This window comes from Triplophysa dalaica, chromosome 15 (assembly GCF_015846415.1).
Source record: "Triplophysa dalaica isolate WHDGS20190420 chromosome 15, ASM1584641v1, whole genome shotgun sequence".
NCBI lineage: Eukaryota > Metazoa > Chordata > Actinopteri > Cypriniformes > Nemacheilidae > Triplophysa > Triplophysa dalaica.
Window position 1 is genome coordinate 13226626 of NC_079556.1, and position 23710 is coordinate 13250335.

The window sequence follows — 23710 nt, forward strand, 5'->3', positions numbered from 1 at the left end:
GAAACAAGACTGCAGAGCCTCAGAGCAGGAATGCTAAATGAGTGCATTAATGTTGAAGCTTTTCAAAACTTTCTATCTTTAATCTGTTATTTCCTCAAAACTGTGGATTTGTGGAGTCAAAAGGGCAGCTGTTGTTACTAAAAACAGCAAAAGTCTGCCTGCATGCATATGCAGCCTTGACTCAGTTAGAGTGAGCCATGGCAGCGCGCTAATCACACGCGGTCCTCGGGTTCACTCGGTTCATTCATATTTGCATATCCTTAAAAAGACACGCACCGCATTTCCGTTTTAACACAAGCGACAACTGCTGCTAGTTTTATACCCTTACCTTACTTACTCAATCTGACAGACTGAGAAAAGCACATTTTCTGTTTTTACCTACCAAACTACTGTAAACCAGCTCCTTTGAACTAGCATTAACATGAGCCCTGTAACTTCCTACAAGCCTGAATGCAAAAATATCCCCAAAAAGTGCATGTACAGATTACAGTATGCTTAAAAACGACCTTTAAACTTTCTACCTTAAACAAAGCCAAAGTTCGGCCAAATGCACACAAAACATTCTGCAGTGTTAATAAAACAGGAAATACATTCAGTTCTATTTAATCCCCATGTGATGACATAAGAGGCTATAAAGATTCGTATCAAGCAAACCATTTCGTCGTGCACTCCAGAATATGTTTTGAGCCCGGTCCGGCGCACTGGTTTTATAGAGACGGGTTTCCTTTAAGGCAGATGGTCCGTAACAAGTCTCCTTGAAATACCTGAAGTCAGCATATTCCTCCTCCAGCAACTCTACTCAGACATGCACACCGTCCCCCTGCGCTATCAACAACAAACAAGCCAGCCGACCTACCCATACACGCCTGCACTCGGCACTTTAAATCCAAAGTGTGAGACGCTTTTTTTCCTGCCCCACTCTTGGCTTGGTGAAGCTTGCTTCAAAAAAAAGTAGAAGGAAGAAAAAAAAGAGAAAGCATGAACATTTCTTTGTCTGGGAATTCAGGGTCAGGTGGTTCCCAACAGGAATTCTGGTTGGCTAGAGAGGACTTGCAGAATGTTGGCTAGCGGCCAGGAGGCTGTCTTGCGAGCGGCGTTGGAAATTTGCTGTAAACCTCATCTTCACCCGTATATCCATAGTACGGAGTTCATTTCCACTGCAGAGAGCGGCGAGAGAGAGGGGAGGAGAGATGGGTGCTGAATGGGGGTGGGAATCTACTGTAGCTGTGAGTACTTGTTTAAAAAAATAAAAGAGCCATGATCTCCCTCACACATTGAAAGTGAAAGCTGGCAGGGTTCAATTTCTCTTCCAGCACCCCCCTTTCACTCCTTTAACACTAACAAAGCTGTACAGATTGTATGCGACCCGGGCCCTGAAGCCAAAGGAAGGAAATAGCAAGGCCCCCTTATGCAGTTTCCTGCTGCATTGTGGCGAAACCCGAGAGATTCGAGAAAACATGACTGTACAAACCTTTGAGAAAAAAATGACATGTTACAATCTCCGCTCCTCCACAATGTGCCTATTCAGAGGAAAAAAATCCCAGGCTTAAGACGGAGAATTCCAGCTCTCTGGGTTAAGAATGCGAAACGCCCATTACTCCGGAATTTTACGACGCTCGCTCACGAGACAACGGTGTGTGCTGCTAATTTGGCCATATTTCTGGGATCGCTGACACTTTTATGGATTCTCCTCAAACGCGGTGTTGAGAGGGGAAGAGAAAAGAAGTCGGTGGGGGCAGGGGGGTTGCTGTCGAACGGTCTGCCCCCTTGGGTTACCATGGAAACAGATCATTATGTAACAGAGAGGTTCTCACCATACGCAACGTTACGTTACGAAAATTGTCAACCAGGTTTACCTCTCATGATATTTGTTCTTAAACACAAAAAGCATCGCTTTAGGTGTAATGATTTTGCCATCTGTATAGACTGATTTTCTCAACAGTGTGAACACACAGTATGTTTACAAGCAATTTAAATGTATGAAAGAAGGCAAAATACGTATATCTACCTCAGAGCGTCATTCCTGCAAATACTTAACTAGGTCTTATATTATGTACACTTGTAGCCCTATTACACAAAACCCCCTGTAACTGGACTGTCACTGTCCCCAATGGGGTGTGAGACCTGTTGCCTTTATTCCTTCAGCATATACTAACAAAATTTGGCTATGCAAAACAACACGTATACAAGATGTTTGTAAAGCGCTATGGGTGTACAGCAATACTGCCTCGTTCATTCATATGGCCTCGTTTTAATTTTCATCTTTCATGTCATTGACCTTATATACTATTCTCCGCAAATCATTGAAGTGCATATAAGACTAAAATTGTGTCCTAAACATGACAATTTTGCAGCACCTATTAATTTTTTGTCAATAGTAGAAGCTAAGAAGCTATCAGCTGGAACATATGTGACCCTGGACCACAAAACCACACTTATTATATTGGGTTTGATTAGTATAATTTTTTTATATTAAATAAAGACATCAGTTGCTAAGCCCACAATATTGACGAAATGACGACTGCACTAAAATATGCATGTTAAAAGTCTCATGAACAGGCCTTTTTTATTGTTTATACTGTTATATGAGGTCTAGTTATGACGTTTGTGTAAATCAACACCAGCTCTGCAAACGCTCGGTTTTAACATGCATGCCGCATTGAAGACTTTATAAGTAAACGCCCACTGCTTTGATTGTATAGTAGTTTGCGCAGATTGGAGCCTTCTGTGAATTTGGTTAGAGATGTAACGTTCGGTTACACATTAGCACCATTCACAGTTTTCGCACGGCATTAGTATCATCTGGAGACCTCCTGTGATTTATAAATGACCTCCCCACATCAGTATTTCAAGTGACGCATTAACGAGATGATTTTACTCAAATTTACCGACTTATTTCCCGGATGTGATGGCAAGGCTTTGCGTATAGTTTGTATAGCCTATAGTTGTATTGCATTTAATGATATATGTGAATCGGATAAAAGATCACTGTGATCGCGGGTCTGAAATGGTACGAGAGTTTCCATGATAAAGAAACAAGCGGGAGACTCCCGGTAACTTATAAATATCACCCAGCACCCGAAATAATACCAAAACACTTCAAAAATCCTCCATTATTCACAAACGGTCTATAAAACCTTGAGAAATGATAAATGAGGCGGCCAAATCACAGAGATGCCGATTCGCTAGAGCTTAAGATCACAGACAACCTCTGCAACTAATACAAATGACTAGCGGTCCCCAGGTAATACTAATCTCGTCCGAATAGTGCTCAGGTGATCTCTAACAAAGCATAGTGACACAAAAGCATTTACTCACAAAAGATTGCTGCACCATTCCTATCAGATCCAATTGACGAAACTGCTTTTTAATTTTAGTCTCTCCACAAATCCAGTGTCGATCTCATCCTTGTTCACAAAGGAATCCTGGGAGAAATGAAACGAACAAATGCTCCATGTTTTTCCCACATGAGCTGGAACGTCTATAAAAATAAACTTTAACCCTGCATTCCTAATGTCGGAATCCGAAGGAAGTTTATGCAGCGGCTGTATTCTTCCACAACCAGGGATGGCACAATATTTAGCTATCTTTAACGGCATGTTTGTTTATTGCTTGCACGCTCTATCTGGTTCCGCGCCACCTGTGTTAGTTCAGAATTGTCATGCGCGAACCAGTGAGTGGGACTAGAGAAGTAGTCGTTGATATTTTTCTATAGAGGTGGTGTTAAACCTATCAATGTCATAGATAGGTGCATTCCAGAACCTGCCGTTCGCTGGGCCTGCTGTAAATAACAGATGTAATCTCAGTAACAAGGGCGTTTTCAGTTCTAACACTTACATTATGTTCGCGTGAATACGATTCCCTCTTATATGACAAAAGTTCATGCCTCCTTCAAACAAAATAGATAGTGTATGTTTAATTTCATTATACGTGTGCGATTAATCGCAGTTAACCACACGAAAAGGGTTTGAACAGGATTTCACTGTGGTTGGAGCTACTTGTTGTCATGCTACGCATGAAAATTAACCCTAAAGATTCACTACCTGCATTTATCATTTTATCTCATTGTGCTTAGTAAGAAATAGTGAAGCAGACGTAGTACATCAGCTGTGATGGAAATATAAAAAAAAATTAATGACGATTTTGGTTGTCAGTGCATAACGAAGACGGCTTATCTCTGTTGACCAAATCAACTACAGCTTTGAGGAAACCAATGGCTTTACAATCTGAGCAGCAGCCATCAAGACGGCTCATGAAATAAATGGTACCTTCATGAGATATCAAATGACTCATCAAATACACTTGGAGTGTAATCGGCACGCTGTCTGCCTGAAAACGTTCCTGCTTTATTAGAAATGCTGACAGCTTCCCTATAGCTCTTCCTCTGAGAAAGTGGTGAGCAGTGGTACTCACCTCCAACTTCCACTTGGCCAGCAACTCCTCTCTGGTCCTCTTGCTAATGTAATAGGGGTCGCCGGCCTGGAAGGTTACTCTGGGCATGGGTCTTTGACGGAGGCTGACTTCCCCGCCCACTCCCCCACGGAGCCTCCCTCGAGCTCCCTGTTTAAGGGGACAAAACCAAAAAATGAAAAGGAAAAAATTAAGGACTTAATTTTCTCTCACTAACTTTGCTTATCTATCTTGGCGATGCTAAATGGAGAAAAGAAGGAGGGGGATTCTTAGCGGATGATTTTGAAGCGTTTGAGAATGGGCTGGTGGGGGATGACAAGGATCTCTTGACTCTCAAATTACGGCACTCATTGGTGCTGAGAGGATAAGAACGGATGGAAAAACCTGGGAGGTTCTCATTTGGCCGAAGCCTGTGGAGAATAGGTACCATCCTTTAAAGCAGAGGACCAAGTGTATTTGATTCAGGGTCTTGTCACCATTAGGGTACCATTTTTTTCACAATCAAGTGGCCTTTTGATAAAACAGGTTTCACTGGTCGTGTTCCTGGTCATTTTCTTTGGAGATGTTGACAAATAAAGTAAATAGACGGTTGTTGAAGTTCCACAGACATATTACACAAATACTATACACACACACACAAACAGTTTCAAGAACACAACAGGAAGACAGTTTTACCTCATTTTTCGCCGAGTCTCCACCCTCGTCCTCCTTGTGCTCCACGTCTAGAGAGAAACAGCCACAAGAACAACCGATTACCTGATGTTTTCTCAGTCCAGGTTTGTTGCAATGAAAAATTAATCAGACCTTTTAATTTAACAACTATTTTGAATAGCAGAGGAAACATATTCCTTGAAATAGCTTTGGGCAAAAACAAAAGATTCTCATTATATTTTTAAATAATTGTGAAAGCGAGAAGCGGAGAAAGAGCGGTATAGCTAGAGGGCATGTGAGAGAGTACTGTATGTTTGTCAAATGAAAAGTCTAAGAATATTAATTCAGTATTAATGCTAGATGCTATTTAAAAGTCTTTATAGGCTACTTACAATAACATCTTCAAGGGAAAATGCTATAATGCCGCTTCTGTGAAACAGCACACATTTTTCATTGTTTATGGCACTAAAATACTACCCTTAAAATGCCTCTGAGACCTAAACGAATAAAATACTGTATCTTACGGTCGAATATCATATGATACCGAAGTCGTAGTGTTGAACGCAGCTAAACTATGATTGGCTGGATTGAATGAAAAACATATCCAATTGGCTAAAGCGGACACTATTAAAAATGATTCACACTGTCAGAAGTCTCTAAAAATGTGCACATAGATCCAGAGTGACCTATAAATGTCTGCCGATTTGCAAAGGCATATTCCACATTCAATATGTAAATGAAAAACTCTTATTTGTGTTTCGTGTTTTCTTTAAAAAAAAAATATCAACTAGGTAACAAACTTTTTATAAAATCATATTTTATTTATCTATTTATTCACAAAGTATGATGGTTTCATAACATGAATTTATGTTACCAGTGTTTGTACATCCTCATATCTAAATGTATTAATACAAATGATGATGTTCTGTGTGTAATACATGTAAAAGACACAAAAACACTAACGTTTGCTCCTATAAATGCAGTCTGTAAATTAATAAATTTAGCATTCAAAACATATACTCTGTAGTGCAATGTTAACCACTCATCACATATGGGGCCCTATTTAAACGATCTGAAACGCAAGTGTCAAAGCGCGAAGCGCAAGTAACTTTGTGTGCGGGTCTCGGCGCTGTTGCTATTTTCCCGGCGGAATAAATGGCTCTTGCGCCCGGCGCAAATCTAAAATGGGTTGGTCTGAAGTAGCTTCATTATTCATAGGTGTGGTTTGGGCGTAACGTGAAATAAACCAATCAGAGCGTCATCCAACATTCCCTTTAAAAGCAGGTGCGCAAGTTCCATTATGGATTGCTATTATTATGGCGTATTTACCAGGCGCAAAAATATGAGCACGCTCAACTTAACTGGTAAGTTGAAGACTAAGGTTTTTAATGTACTTACATTATGGTAAAGGTGATTTCACAGTCTTTTTTTTCAGTCTTTCAGTTTTTTCAGTTTTTCAGTCGATTTTTTTTTCCTGGTTCTTGACGGACAAACCAATTTGTCAGATGTCCTTATATACATATATGTCTTATTGCCACTATTGGGCAAACAGGTATGATCCTTAATTACTACAATTAGCCTGAATAATTTGTAAGCTAGATTTATGCCTATTTTTTCACATCTTCGTGGCACACCACAATGATTTCCGTCAACTCATGTGTTAATATTTTTTTAGTGTAACAATTTATGATTTGCAAAAATAACTGTTGCATCTGTGTAGATTACATGAGCAAAGTGTATGCGCGTTGTGCACGCTATACATTATGGTCAAGCATGCGCCCTTAAAATAGCATAATGAACAACGCGCCACGCGCCACTGACTTTAGACTAGGTTTTTTCTGGTCAGTGGCGCAATTGTTTAATGGAACAGCAAAATAGCACCAGGGATTGTTTGCGCCGGAACACGCCTCCTTTTTTGCGCTGAACCGTCCAGGGAGCGCAAGTTCATTCACTAGTTTAGCGACGTGCTTCTGTGGAGGGAAAAGCGCGCTTTGCGCGGTTGCAAAATAGGAATGACACATGCGTCGGTGTACAAAGTCAATTGCGCTGGGTGCAAGATAGGGCCCTTAATGTCCACAACATTTATAAAGCATAACATAAGAAAAACAGTCCAACACTAACTACACGCCATATCTAATAATGGAAGTATCTTCTATATGTCTATTGAATAGTTAAAAAGAAACAGAACTGGCTGGGTGTTGGGTATCTGTTTTTCGTAGCTGGCACATTCTTTAATGTTAATAATCAACATGGGAACTTTGTTTCCCCATGGTGACCTGCTACATTTTCTCTGTGACCTGTGAGAAAAAGCGGCACTACTTGAGATTAAACCCTCATGGTTATGTGGAGCATATGCTAAACTGATTCACTTGTATTGAACGAGTTAAACAACAACGACTAATTGATTCATTCAGGTTATATATGTTATAATTCAGTTTATTTATATAGCGCTTTTAACAATCTTGCATTGTTTCAAAGCAGATTTACACAAAAAAACAGGAAATGTGAAGTGTATACGCTTGTGTAACAAATGGCCAGTTTTTTAGTGAAAAGTCCATAATAGTGAAAATAATCATAATCATAGTTTGGAAGTATCTTTTTTTGGTCAGTTAAGTAACATAAAGGGATTCTTTTCATTTTTAAACAATGCTATCACAATTACTGTTTTATTGTTATTTTGGTTGCATGTTTAATTATTATCCTGGTTTACACATCTAATTTGCTGAAAAAAAAACTATTTTAAGCTATTTAACAGGACGTATACATAGACACACACAAAGTCAAAGTGTTTCACATAGTAACATTACTATGGCATCAGTAGTAATAGTAAAACACAAAATTCCTTACTGAATAACTGAGAAAAAAAAACATTTAACTTGCATTCTCTACTGACTCATGTGTGTTTTCCCCTATTAAGAACAACTGATAAATACAATTCCATAGAGTATTTATTTATTCTAGTATTGCATAAAATATAAATAATCAAATCACAAAGAATATTTATTTTTAAGAAATTTAGTAACTTTTAATTTTACATTGAAGGCTTTGATACTATAGGCCTCTGAATACAGTAATATTTTAAAGCTATTATTTGAATAGTAATTAACCAATAACCAATATTTTTGTAGACAAAACATCATTCAGAGTCATTACTACTTGGATGAGTGCAATAGGGTGTGTAAAACTGTGTTTGACTGGTATTACAGTAATGTAATTACTGTACAGCCAGAATAATCACATTACGATCAAAGTATCTGATGAGTTTTGAGGAATTACTTCCCCACAAGCTGTTTCTCTTTACTAATTCAATGTAGTTAATTTCCCAAATTTTATAAGGCTCCACAATAAACCTACCAAAATTCCTGAATAGTTTTGACGCCTTTTCCGCACTTTCAACGATTTATAATCCTGACATCTCCTCAAACAAAAGGTAGTTCTTTCCCAAATAGCTTTGTTTTGGCTGGGTTCGGCAGGGTAGGCCGAGGCGAGCCAGAGGCTATGATTACCAGTGACTAGAAACTCTATCAGGTGTCATGATGATTTATGATCACTAGCCTCACTAACTAGGGTCTGAGGAAGAGATGGGGACTGATCTTTCAAAAACACACCCCTCTGCCCCTCAAAAATGGTTTCAAGATTTGTCCTTATTGCAAAAATGAGCAAAAAGATTCAATTATTCACGCATCTGATAGAAAGATTTATTTCAAAGTGCTTCCCGAATCTCTCTCGTTCTTTTTTAAATCATATTTTTTGCCTGAAGTAGTACATTACCATGACATTCAGATCAAAAGCTACATATTCAGAATCAGAACTACAATGGACTCCAACTTTCCCACATCATTGAGATTCTGAAAAGAGTTTGATAAAGTTGACATAATTGACTGAAATCTAATAAGCAGATATTGGATTTAATCATTTTTGTAAAATCGCAATTTCGATATAATATATAACAAACAAATCTAATTTCCTTAAATTTCAAACAAAAGGGTTTTAATGTTAAAAAGATATAAGCATACTGAGAACTTCACATAAAGGTGTTCTCTAAATACAGTATATTAACTGATAAAAAACCAAACCAGCTTGAAATAAATGAAATTCTAGAATACAACACATCAAAGACAAATACAATAGAGACACAAAATCATCTTATCTGTGTTCAGTGATGTTTTTTATTCCAAATCAATAATAGAAGAATTTACGCTTCTATTTATACTTCTCTGGTCATAAATGTTGGGCTTTCCTGGATCCCGGCATTAAAACGTTTTTTTTAAGTCACTGACCATTTCAATGTGGAATTCAATGTGGTCGTGTGAACCTGTCATAATATAATGCAGACTTTGTAAGAGGGCTGTTTTTGAAGGCAGTTCATGCTGCCATGTTAAGCAAATGAAGATTTTAAAGACCCACTGAAGTAACTTAAAATCTTTAGCTTTGTTCAATGTATTGAAATAGTTTCTTGTGCTTTGGTCTGATTTCCTAAAGCAGGAAGTTAGGGCGAAACATTCTGACCTTTGAAAATAGCCAATAGTAAGGCTGGACACTCGATTCTGTAGATTTTAGAGAGTTTTGGATTGGTCAAAAAAAAGTCTGTGAAGCTGAAGTGCATGATGATGTCATAAAAATGGCTGACCTATTTTGGTGGATGTGATACACTTAAGTTTTGAATGCTTATGTCTTCAAAATTTTAATTCTGTAAATGTTTTAGACCACACTAGTTTACAGATATCCTTAAGGCTAACATATTTATACTGATAGCCAAAAAAACATCAATTTTGATTTAATGGGGAAATTATTCTTGAAATAAGAAGGCTACATTTGCATTGTGTGCATCCACAAACAGTGAAGGATTTTGCCCACAGTTACTGATCTAGAGTCAGCTTACTAGTAAATAAATGTTGGATATGAGGTGTAAAAAATATACCAGACCAACCAGAAACGGCAATATTATCCTGAAGCAACAAGCAGAATTCCCCAGCAATATTTATATTCATATACTCACACATCATGCCAGTGGCCAGGTAACGGCTTAACTTTCTCCATCATCACAAACGCTCCGCCTGTGGGTATAATCATATTTATGATGGGCCTCCACACTGACCCAAAGCCAGCACAAGTACATAGCACCCATTTTAATAACCACTAGCCTCAGGAAGAGAGCTGTTTGAAGTCTATCAAAGCTCCATCACCAACCACATCACAACACTTGAGAGACCATAGAGGGCGAATCTGAGAGCTTGTTTTCTTCACAAGAGCTAGCAAAAGCCTGCCAGCGAAGTAGCGCGCACACACCCAGCCAAAACAAAAGGGCTTCACCCACGAGCCCTCTTCGCATTTACAGCATGTGCAAATCTTTATATCGCTTCCTCTCTCGCTCAACGGGAATAAGCAAACGGTCTGCATGGTGAGCAATGGGATCGTTCCTTTAACACTGCCAAGGTCACTGGGTTTGTGAGTGCGGTTGGCACGCTGTGCCCATCGAGACTTCACCGTGCCATTTTGAGCGCATGCCAGCCATCGTGTTCCATGCGGTTCTTTCGTCTCTGGTGAACTGAAATCCTTCCTGTGCCCTCTAGGTGGAAGGAATAAAAACCTCACAGATACCAGTGATCTGTTTAATCTCTGTCAATCACAGCCTGATCTTTTTCACTCCAGTACATTGAATTCATTGAATCAATAAAATCTTGGGTTAAATTGAATAAACGACAGACAAACAGCTTGTATCTTTTTATGATTAGTATTGATTAGTGTTACGCTAGCAGAGGTGGTGTTTGGCTGACTGTCGAGCTTTGAGGAGATTTATTGTTCTGTGCATGGCAAAGCCGATCAGCATTATGCACAAAAGCACAATCTGCTCCTACACGCTGATCAGGACCAGAGAGCTGCCCTCTTTTTGCCTGTTAAACTCAATGACTGTTCTACAGGAAGCAGTGGGTTCCAGTGCATTTTAGAACAGCTGACGTTTGTGTAGTGTTAGAAAACTAAAAAACGGAAATACTTCTGAACCAGTGTTGTTAACTTCTATAATAGCAGTTTCAACCATATAGATATATTTATAGATATATATTTATAAATAATATATGTGACCCTGGATCAGTCTTAAGTAGCATGAGAACATTTGTTGTAAAAGCCAAAAATACATTGTATGGGTCAAAATGATTGATTTTTTTTTTTATTCAAAAAGCCATTAGGATATTAAGTAAAGATTTGACTACTAAATTTCCTACCGTAAATAGATCAAAACCTTATTTTTTTTGTAGGTGGATGCAGCAAAATCGCTAACAAATATCTCAGTTTCGAAAAATTTACCCTTTAGAGTGGTTTCGTTGACACACATTTATATGTATAGCATCTATAAATGTGTAAATGACATTTTTATTAGTGATGCACCAAAATGAAAATTCTGTTCCAAAACCAAAAGTTTAGGATGAAGTTGGCCAGAAAAGAACGAAACTAAAAACTTATTTAAACAATTTTTTTGTTGTGATATTTTGTATAATTTAATGAAACTAATACTGCCATTTTCAGCAAAAGATTGTCGGTGAAATCCTTCTTTTTACATTTTATTCATTTAATTATTATTTGTATTTTCTACATTCAAAAAAATTTGGCAGCCACCAAAACGAAATCTTCCCCTGCCAAAGATTTATTTGATAATTGAATGTGAATGATGAGCAATATAGATGACTGCCGTGCTTGTGATGACTGGAGGAAAGAGCAAACAGTGAGCCCGTGCACTCTATCTCCAAACTAAGCTGTGTGTTCCACTTAATTCTGATCGGTCTATGACGTGAAGTAGCTGCGTGAACAGACTGTTGCTTTTTTAAACGCTCTCAAGGAAGTTTGATATCATATGCCGATCGGTGTGTGCAGTGCCGAATGAAGTATCACATGGTGACTACTGAGCTGTCTCTCCCTAACATGTATTAATAAAAAGCCACTGAGACAGAAGACAGAATCCGTGTTTTACGGGAAAACTCAAGAGACATAACGTTTAAATCCATAGAATCAGTCACTCAAAACACTGGTTAGTAAGATTTTAGTCTTATCTTCAGTATTTACGGTTTATTTATATGACAATGTGTATTATATTACCTATAAACATAATCATTAAGTATAAACAGGAGAGATGTGAAACCAGATCAATACACAAGTTGTTGAAGTTATTGTTAGCTAGCTGCTCATTAAATTAAATGTTATTTTATTTGGTGAAAAACTGTCATTTAAACTTAGGGTTAATGTTCGATGATACTGATATATTTCTATATCAATATAATTATGAGCCTGGTAAATGAAAATCAATGAAGGATTTATAATCAGTATTGGACTCATACAGATGTAGTTCATACAGAAATGTAACTGTGTGTGGATGACTGTGCTCGTCAACCACCACCGAAGACCAATTTAGACCCAGGAAAAAACATGATTTGTTATGCCATCCAGCGCTAATAACACCCACTACGACCAACAAGACAGCGGCCAAACTCCACCCCATTATTCCTCTGTTAGCACAGCCTGAGAATCCAATAAAACACGATATAGCAAGTAATCATTGTATGTGTCTAGACTTGATAATATGCTATGTAGATACACAATATTAGATAGAGAGTGTCTATCATCACCATAACGGGGTTAAAGGAGCCTGATGCAGGATCATTGTGTAAGTACCCTGGGCATAGTGCCATCCACCTGGCACTGCCCCCACTGAGAGAGTGGCTACAACACAGACGTGCTGTCTCTCAATACACTGCACCTGATCGTGGTGGGTTGCCAGGAGACTGCTTTGTCTTCCCGGCCTTCACTTACTGCTCTCATGAAGGTCAGCGCCTGACCCAGCACAGCAGCACAGAAAAAGAGAGGGAGACCGAGATAGTGATTCGGAGAGAGAGATGGGTCTGATAATTGACAACACCATTACACTAGAGAGAGAATCCTGCCAAATTGTTTCCGTACACAGTGTAAAAGGCTGGCGATTTTTGTTTGCAAATGTAATTTTTGGGAGTATGATTACCTTAATTTACATATTAATGCACTCTTTTAACAATAATAGTTTTTCCCAAGTCAATTCTGGCTGCAAAGCCTCCAAAACCATTCTAAAGTCCTTCTCTATTTGTTACTAAATCTTGCATCCTTTTAATATTACGGTGACACATTCTTGGCCGTCAGAGCAGAAGCGGCTCAATGAGCAGACAGCTGTGAAACATGAAGCTATAAAAGGTTGAGCATAACTCACATTTAGTCGGACGCTCTAATTTCCGTCTCCCTCGTTTCTTGCGAGGAAGTGTTGGCAGTTTGTCCTCTTCCAACTTTTCAGAATTCGGCTTGTCCTCGCCGATGGCTAATCCGTTCTCAGTGGAAGGACTCCGGCTTGAATCGGAGGAGGACTCGGGCCGGCAGCCTGACTGGTGAGGGAGCCCGTTTTCCGCAGCATTCTTGTCCTGCGTGGGGTGGCAACCTTCCTGAGACTTGTTCTCGTGCCTTTCAACATCTCCATTGTGAGACTGCAATGAGGACTGGAGCTCCACCCCTTTGTGCTGACTGGCCCCGCCCACTGGCCCGTAGCCCTCCGCCTGCAAATTACATAATCAGATATTTAACATTACTATGAAATAATGCCAGCTCTCTACAATAAAATCCATATAGATTAAATTTGCCCGGTAGCACACAACGATCCAAAACATGCAAATCCCTCGTTTATCCTCTTTACTATACCCGTGTAAACATGCAAAAACAACTAAAGACTTCTTGTCGACAGAATTCAGGGGATTTTTTTTACGAATATATACTAAACAAACACATTTCAATCATCTTTTTATTAAAATAATATTAAAAAACAAATTTGTATTAACAGCCACATCGTTAAACAAACAGTCAGTCAGGAAGTGAGTCAGATGTCAATTCAATAACCACTCTGAGAGGGTTATATAACAGAGTACACAATTCATAGAATACATCAAGTTAACGTGACAAAATCATTTACTATGAAGGCTCAGTCTACAGCTTGCTAAGTATAAACATGGGCTGCGTCTGAAATCACTGTGACAATAGGTACTGATCTACTATCAACTGTATAAGAGTATGTTTTATATAGTATGTGTGGGTACATTATGAACATATTCCAGACTTACTACATCCGCCATGTTTTCATTCTCATGTGACCCATATGCTCTATGCCCTATGTAAAAGGTCAAATGTGTACTTTTTTGGAGGACTGAAATGCAATACATTATACACAACTATGTCTTGAGAGATGTATAGAGAATAACTGCTCTACAGAGCGCGATTTTTAAATACATTATCTCCTGCAAAAATGTGATGACATCTTATCCCACCTTAAGGTGTCAGCCACCTTAGGGCTTTGAAAGGGAGGGGTGGAGTGGTTATTTAACCGCTTGGAAGTAACATGATACACAGTGATTATAACTCTTATATTCTTCAAGAAGAACACCATATTCAGTTAGGACGCCTTGAGGGTGAGTATGTGGAAATTTCGATTTGCCAGCAAAGTATCCCTTTAAGATTGCCCCAAGATCTGCACACACATCCTCTGTTACTATTCAAACAAACCAGTGTCTGTTCACCTTTGAGATTGTGCATAGGACAAGAAAGATACACTTTTCTAATGTACCGCACCAGTCTTTCATATTATTATGCACATATGTAGACACACATCCTTCATCTCTCGCGTATGGCTGATAATAACGCTGTCACTATTCAAACAACACAAAGCTCCTACGCTTTGTCTATACATCCTGTCCAGCATGATGTTAATCTGCACATTGAACATACATCACTCCTCGCATCCAAACACCTGCTTAGCATGTGTGAGGAATGTTGTGCTGACGTTAATCGGAGACAGACTAGGAGCCCGCGGAGAGCAGAAGTGTCAGCCTGACGGTGGCATTTCTCTTCAGAGCAGCAGCTGCCGCCTCGCCTCGCTGCCTCGGGATGTCAAAACTGCTCTCACGAAGGAGAAATCAAAAGGTGATATGACATAACGTGACTCGACTCCGGTGAGCCTGGTGGCTTTAGGAAAGATGTTACGTCTTGTGAAACAGATGCTCGGTTGTTCGATCTCAATTAGGATTTGAGCTTTTATCATGTCAATTCTGTGATTCGTGCTGATAATAACGGACGTTTAAATATGTTGAGATGTTGTGAGGCATACAGTTGATGGTTTGACTTGTCTTAGAAGGACTGTGGAAATTCTGACTAAAAACAGGGTCACTGTACTGTTCTGCTCTCAAATGTTGGTTTCTGGGTTTCTTCTTTCTATACTGTTTATTTTTTCCATCCACCTCATTTTTCATTTTACAGATGGAAGGCGGTATGGAAGTCTGAGGGAAGCTGGTCTGGCGGTGTGCGAGAAACTTTTTCAAGACCCCTGAAGCTTGTAGCGTTTGTGGAAAATATGGGTGCTTGCATTTATTCGTGGTGGATCATTAACTACAAAAAAACTTTCATCGAAACTTGAAGCTACGTTCAGACAGCTATCGACTAGTAGCATCATAATCTCATTCCTTTCAATGGGAGCGTGGCGACTTACAGCAACAGCGACCGTGATTTTCACATGGCTTGTCTTAACGCTTATTAAATACACAACAAAGACATATAAACAACATTAAAAACTTGACTTTACCACAGGGAGACTTTAACACCTTCCCAGAACACAACGTCATAGCAATGGGCCGACAACACCATGTTTTGCACGGACAAGCAACACTCATGTGTAATTCCCTTTTTTTTCTATCTAATACATCTAATATGGGAATGGCCGGTAAAAAACAAGAAACAAAGGTCTTGGCAGCAGTCCAGTTTTCAAAACAATGTGGTATGCTTTGATATTAGTACCTTCCTTATGTGATCCAGAAACATATCCCCCCATATGCATCCTGAAATCTGTAGTACAGAAGTTAAGTAACAGAAAATGCTGAAGCAAAGAAGGAAGGCGCAGCTCTGAATATCTGAATGCTATGTGTAAAAATAGCAAAACAATACGTTTATCAGATCAGGATGAAAAATGGAACACGCTGAATGAGAGAGCGCTTCCCGTCATTACTCAAAAAGCTTGACATCCTCACAATTCACAAACATCCCAGATAGCACAATCCGTCTGGCTTACGTCTATTTGACATCTACACTTACATCTGCAAGACATCTGCAATACATAGTTTGCTCATCTGCAACAAGTCTCGGAGACGTCTGAATGACTGTAATACGTCTGCTAAAGATCTGGAGATCTGCTGCGTAAAAACATCTGCTAAACATCTTAGAAAGAGCAGCTGTACATCAACTCTAAATCATAAAAATCTTACAGACATCTTCTAGATGTCTATATGACGTCTGACTGCAGACATCTCCGAGACGTATTGCAGTTGAGCAAACTATGTATTGCAGATGTCTTGTGGATGTAAATGACGACTTAAAATAGACGTAAACTAGTGCTATCAGGGATTTCAAGGAGGCAGTCAAACACAGAGCACTGACAAAACTCTCCACATCAGCAATCGCCGCCTCTATGACAGATGAGTCAAACATTATTCTAGCTGTCTTCACATGGGTTACTTTCACAAAGTAAGACATAATTCACCTCGCAGGAAGGCAAGAACCTGTTGAAGGAACGGAATAGATGGGATAATACAATCATCAAGTCCCCAGGGGAAGGAGGAGAGGAAGTGGGGTAAACTCAACATCCACATGCCCTGACATGCCCTCTCTGGATAAATTATGCAAGAGGAGGGATTATGTTCAAATACAGAAATACAGGATCCGGAGGGGGGTTATTAACCAGAAACTGTACGAGGCAAGTAACTGACTTACTAATGGGGTCGTTTGTCAGAAAGGTGCAAATTTTGTGTTGTTAAAGACGTAAACAATTGAAAGTTGAAGACCTCTAAATTGTGTTAGTGTTTAAACACAATGGCGTAGAAGTAGAAATCAACTCAAACATCTGCTACAGTATTTTAATCACTTTTTTTACATTTAAACTCATTAGGGTTGAAACATTGTAAACTTTGGGAACACCGCTGAGACTGTAATTGTGACTTTTTTCTCAGTTGTCCAATGACAGCGCAGGAGGGGTGGGACAATTCCACACCAACCAACCGGCGCATTTAACTTTGCAAACATATCGCTGCTGTCCTTCTAAAACCTTGAAATCTCCAAATTTTGTGATTTTTTTGCTATCAATTATTATTATTAGTCACCTTTTATGTTTGTCAGTTGTCACTTGGTTTTACAAATACCTAACCAATAAAAAGTATTAAAAATTGCAACACCATATTTAATCATTTAACAAGTACAAGTTTTTTTTTTTTTCTGAAAAACTGTGAATTTGGAAATCCAAGTTTTTTAGAAGGACATCAAGGTATGTGTACCATGACTGAAAACAATGCAGTTTATGAGTTATTATTTCTGTCTTCAAAATTCATTCTGTTCTACACTCACCTAAAGGATTATTAGGAACACCTGTTCAATTTCTCATTAATGCAATTATGGTGGTGGTGTAATGGTGTGGGGGATGTTTTCTTGGCACACTTTAGGCCCCTTAGTGCCAATTTGGGCATCGTTTAAATGCCACGGCCTACCTGAGCATTGTTTCTGACCACGTCCATCCCTTTATGACCACCATGTACCCAATCCTCTGATGGCTACTTCCAGCAGGATAATGCACCATGTCACAAAGCTCGAATCATTTCAAATTGGTTTCTTGAACATGACAATGAGTTCACTGTACTAAAATGGCCCCCACAGTCACCAGATCTCAACCCAATAGAGCATCTTTGGGATGTGGTGGAACGGGAGCTTCGTGCATCCCACAAATCTCCATCAACTGCAAGATGCTATCCTATCAATATGGGCCAACATTTCTAAAGAATGCTTTCAGCACCTTGTTGAATCAATGCCACGTAGTATTAAGGCAGTTCTGGGGGCGAAAGGGGGTCAAACACAGTATTAGTATGGTGTTCCTAATAATCCTTTAGGTGAGTGTATATTCGAGGGTGACATGGGAGTGGATTTTCAAACATCTCCAGTCTGTTCCCACCAAAAAAAATCAGTCCCATCCCAATCCCACAAAAAACTGGGAGAAAATCCTGTCCCAATCCTGGAAGAATGACAAGCTGCACAATAAACAACATTATTTCAATAATGTATCATTCACGCCCGCGGCACAAACGATAAGAAAAAATTTACAAGGTATCTCAACTAGACTGATGTCCTTAACATCCAATCAGTATCTTCTAATTCTGATAAATTTCAAATGAGTTGCCTGGTGCCCCTAGGCCTGTAGTATTCCCAGCAGTCACATGTTTGTCTGTTTAACTGTTACCAGCCAGTGCCAAAACTAGCGCCTGGTGGATAAACGAAAATAAACCGAATCCCCGGGGAAGTAAAGTGTTTTGTGGTTAGTTTGAGTGTTGAGAGCTCAGTTTCTAGAATACTCACGGGAAGGTGCTTGCGTTTGCGGCTGGGACGTCCAACCTTGCGGACAGGAGTGCAGAGAGAGGGCATCTCATCAATAATTACTGTGTCCATTCTAGAGCTCTCATTCTAAACAAATATAAAAACACACAGCATTACCTATCACTGGTTAACTAGACTTCTTACTGCCACCTCAAAAACACTTGGTGTATGTGGTTTCATCTAGTTTATGCTCATAATGTAGATAAAATAGGTATATCAGTGTGTACAGTATGTGTGTGTGTGTGTACAAATATTTAATAAAATTAAACTTCGGAAGCAAATTTTATATTATATTGAATTAGAGTACTTTTTGCATGCATTTCATTTGCTATTGCCTATTGAAATATCACAAATGTGCTAATTGCATATTGTAATCATTTTGCAAAAACAAAATTATTTGAATACTCTGTATATGACTCAAAGTTTTAGGTTGATACAGACAGCATGAGAGCGTGATGCTTCCCAAAAAGATCTTTGATGATCTTTTATATTTGTGTATCATTTCGGTTGATTTAACAAACTTAAAGCATCATCATATCGCAATATTTAGCAAATTATTGCATATCACATTTTTCTTTAATATATTGTGTAGCCCTCTTTGCTATTAATTGTACTGCGTATATGTCAGCATTAAATCAGCTGATATCTTTCGATATTTGTATCAGCCACAGAAAAACCAGTAAGAGTGGAACACTGCTGCTTTACTGTCCTTTGATGTTGTTGATGTAGCCGGAGTCTAAAATACATCTGTTTCCAGTTTATTTGTAGTGCACGTTTTGCTTTCCTAACCTTTCCTGATCAAATTCACCAACGCAACAAGTACACTCCAAAACTTAATTGTCTATTCTAAATTTCTCTTTTTGTCCTGCATTTTCAAGAGAAGTTTATTTAGATAATGAGACAAGCCAGGGTTTGAATGGCATCTTCTATTTAGTGGGTGTGAAGTAAGGGGTCCTAGAAGCGAGAACACTCGGGGCTCCTCTTGACACAATTACAAAGACATTCATTGGCTCTTTCTCCGCCCTTCTTCACTTCGCTTTTGTGTAACACAACCGTGTCTCCCCTCCACGACAATAGCCACTCTTCGGCCAGCCAAGCACCCTAGGGTGGACGGGGAGAAAAGATGATCCTAATGTAGCGGCTGAAGCTCTGGGGCTGAAGTGAATAAAACCACCGGCTCTAAATCAGAATGCCAATGAGAATAGTGTCTCTGTCTGCCATGACTACTTGGAAGTCCAGCATGGCGAAAGATGGTGGCACATTTCTGGAATTCCTGATTGTGGGGGATAAAGTCTATACGTCGTTCAATAAACACAGTAAGGATATTGAGTATAAGACATCAGCCTACTGTACATATAAGAATATATATGGCAATTCAATAAAAAAAAAAAAATTAACAGGCATTCTGTGTTATTCATAAATATTTTCCCTTAAAATCTTTTGCAGAGCAGTGTACCATTTAAAAACAGTGCAGTGAGGTTTCCCCTCACTGATCATCTCAGTACATTTTTTCCATAAAAAATCCTGCCAGCCTTGCGCACAATGTTTTCATTACGTTACAATTAAACCAACAAAATGTTTAAACAAACAAAAACAAAGGGCACGCACAGAAATCTGTGTTGCCTTGCGTGAACTCGGTAACACAGTCTAGATCTTTGCTCTATTTCTGTCGGCAGCCGGTTATTTAAGGCAAGGGCTGTTGCCAAGCAACAGGACTATGAGCGTAGCACGGGTCCATGGGCGCAGGGGCGGAGAAGAATGAATTCCCCTGTAAATCAGACATACGGCAACCCTCCTACACAAGCCAACACCCACGTCACTATACACACTCGAACCAAACGCACAAGACACTATCTGAACAGACCTGGTGGATAACAAGTCACTAACGTTTGCTAATCGTGCTCGCTTGAGCCTACTGTACACTGAGAGACTCTGGAAATGAATCGTGGCAATTCATAATGTTATATTTAAATAAACCTGGATTATGACGTTGTCAGGTGATTTTAAGGAAAAATTAAAGGGTTGGCATGAAATGCTAGTTCGCATGTCTATAAAAAAAACGAGCAATCATAAACATCTACAAGATGGAAATACATAACTGTAACTAATGTAAGGAATGCTTTACGGAAATTACTAAATGTTTTTTCTTGTGAATACAAACACTTTTAAAAACACCAGTTTTGGAGAGGATGTTACATTTCACCTGATTCACAAAACGGCTTCTATGGGTCTCATTAATGCAATACAATTATGCATTTGGAATAAAAAATTAAACCCAGAGCAATTCAATACATGAATTTCATGGGAATCTAACCCCTTGGCATTTGCACTGCGAGCATCATTGAGTTTCACAAGGCACTGCAAGGACTTCTTTCAGGTTTTTGTGATCATAACTAGTTCTGTCAAACGATTAATCGGAATTAATCACATCCAGAATAAGTTTGAGTTTACATAATGTACTGTATGTCTGTCTGCTGTGCATATTAATTTTGTACTTATATTAAAGACATACACATACATGTATACATATTTAGAAGATATTTACATATATTTACCCAAAATGTAAGTTATATAAAAATGTTATTATGTTTTTATGTTTTCTTAAATATATGCATGTATGTGTATGTTTTAATAAACTCAAAATATTATGCACAGTACACAGACATATATTATGAAAACACCAACTTTTATTCTGGATGCGATTAATCTTGATTAATCGTTTGACACCCCTACAAACACACTGTTAGTCTAGGAAACTGCTTCTTATCCCACAACATTTTACTGCCACACAAAAAGAGGTGATGTGGTTAATGAGTCCCTGAGCGCTGTGGATATACTGCATTCCCACAGACTGACCAAAAAAAGGCTATTAACCTCTTACCATTTGATTCCCATTTGTGTCACAGTTGAAGTCGGAGCTCTTGAATGCAGGGGCGGCAGTGACTGTGTTGGACGGCATCGCCGAAAAAGTGACTATTGAGTGTAATTCAAAAATCGAAAAGGACAACAAAAAATTGAGAAATGATGACCCTCCTTCTTTAGGATCCCCTGTGGAAAGGAAGATTGGAATCAGAGGAAACAGCACCACAAAAAGAGTTATAGAAAAACACAATATTTCTGATAAATTGAGATATAAGATAAGAAATTAAAAAAAATTCATTACTACAGGGGTATTTCCCTTTTTTTAAATGCCATTCAAAATCTGTATATCCCTCTTTATTCTGTGGAACACAAAAGAGGATATTCTAAGAAATGCTTCAGTGGTTGTGTCTATACAAAGGAAGTCAATGGGGCATCAATGTTGTTGGGGCACCAGTGTTCTTCAAAATATCTTCTTTTGTGTTCTGCTGAAAACCAAAAGACATGTTGGAACGACATGAGGAAAATTATTAAAAGAATTTTAATGCACTTAATTATTATTAATTATATTAATATAAATTAACATGTTATATCATGTCGCCGCTCTTTCAGATTGCCTTTTCATATAATTAAATTCTGTAAGTCAGAATAGTAAAGTACACGTCAGAAAATAAAGTTTACAGGAAAATAAATTCATTTAAAAAATCCCATACCTCACCGGTGGCGTCACACCCGGTTTTGCTTTCATACTTACCTGGGGGCAAATCTAGGGGCCAGCAGCCGTGGCTTAGTTTGTTTAAATATCCCCAAATAAGTGTGTTAAGTTAATGTTAAACTTATACTGCCAAACAGTCTTCTTTTAAAGCCTAACATGCGATAAGCAGATCTATAGGTAAACCACTGACCTATAAACCAGTGCGAAGATTATATACTTTCTGATCTGATGTACTCAGATACATTAATGTATTATCAATATAACTCTTCTAACTTAACTCCAACACCGTTAAATATATTTTTGGACTTTCCCATACTCATAATGCATGTAATCCCCGATTTCTACACAAATACCATTCACTGGGCTGAAATATGAACTCCTCTGTGCTTTATGGTATTTCCTTTTTTCTCCCTGAGAGCAGTTTTAAAGGGATCAGTACATTATACTCATCACTCCCATGTATGTATTCTTCAGTGTGCTTGTTTGAACAATGAGGACACCAATGTCCCATGATATTAGATTTAGAGGTCAATAAATTAGGCGACTCAAGAATTAACCCTTGTCAAATATTACCATGGTAACCACACTTTCTGCCAAAATCACATGGTTACTAATACAATTGTTGGTGACTAAAATAAACTGTGGTAACTAGTCCCTAGTGTCATTAAAACCCATCAAAGCGCATTTGATCCTAGTTAAATAATATGTAATATTTGAGTTTTATGTAAAACAAAAATGGTAACTGACTATGATTTTTGGCAGAAATTGTGGTTACCGTACTCAATTATAGCGAAGCTAAAAGCGCGCGTCATTACTATTCAATAAGCCCTTGGGACCTCATGTGTCACAGGTAACCAATCAGAAGGTGTAAACGGATCACATGTAACTGTCATACTCTATAAATGCATTAAACTCTTTTAATCATCCGCCTACACGGATTATTCAGATACAGATGATCATTTTCACAAGGTCAAAGTGGTTTATAAAGAGACATAGTAATAGTGCGTTCAAACCTAATAAGTTGCCTACCTAGACAGCTCTACAGGGCATCACAAACGTGTTATAAACCTTCCGAATATGCATACGATTCCGGAAACAATGCTGTCTTTTTAGGCAGCTGACTAACTTAACATTAGACGTTCAAACACAGCCATTGTTTCAAACCGAACGCATTGTTGCGAGGCGCTTCAAAAGAACGGGCGTCAAATTCAAGCGCATATCGCGGCGTATTAATCGCACATCTGCATGAGCAGGAAAAACCACTGTCCACATCGAGCGCCCCCCACCATATCTGAAGCTCCTCGTGTAAAAGCGACTAGAAAGCGCCGAACCTCGCGGCGGAGATTCGTTTCGATGACGACTTTAGGTTTTAGACAGGTGGATCGCAATGGTAATTACCCGCTTCGCCAAGTTCCAGGCCTGACCCGCTTTTTTGTTTTCGCTGACTCCCGGATCCTCTTTCTGCTTCGCTCTCCCCGTCCTCCACCACCTCCCCAGCCGGCCAGCTCTCCTCCAGATGCTCAGCTCGCACTGACTGCAGAGGCCAGCGCTCCGACAGCAGCTCCGCCCCGGTCCTAGAGGCAGTCGGGTTCTATGTTTGTGTATGTTACATTT

The 23710-nt window shown here is 39.0% G+C and overlaps 1 protein-coding gene across 4 annotated transcripts in view; it reads right to left on the reverse strand.

Moving 5' to 3' along the window:
- Positions 1-23657, reverse strand: part of dnmt3ab (DNA (cytosine-5-)-methyltransferase 3 alpha b) — a 52632-nt gene extending 28975 nt beyond the window's left edge. Inside the window, exons 1-6 of one of the 4 annotated variants that reach the window (XM_056768203.1) lie at positions 23495-23657; positions 21404-21570; positions 18505-18609; positions 13292-13628; positions 5086-5132; positions 4414-4560 (exon numbers count right to left, since the gene is read on the reverse strand). In XM_056768203.1, the coding sequence (XP_056624181.1) occupies positions 4414-4560; positions 5086-5132; positions 13292-13628; positions 18505-18609; positions 21404-21481 (714 nt within the window). In that variant the 5' untranslated portion in view covers positions 21482-21570; positions 23495-23657. Of the gene's footprint in view, positions 1-654; positions 850-3318; positions 3414-4413; positions 4561-5085; positions 5133-13291; positions 13629-18504; positions 18610-21403; positions 21571-23494 lie in introns of those variants that run through there. The other 3 variants (XM_056768204.1, XM_056768205.1, XM_056768206.1) reach the window with 3 other exon arrangements.
- Between the last annotated feature and the right edge of the window lie 53 nt (positions 23658-23710).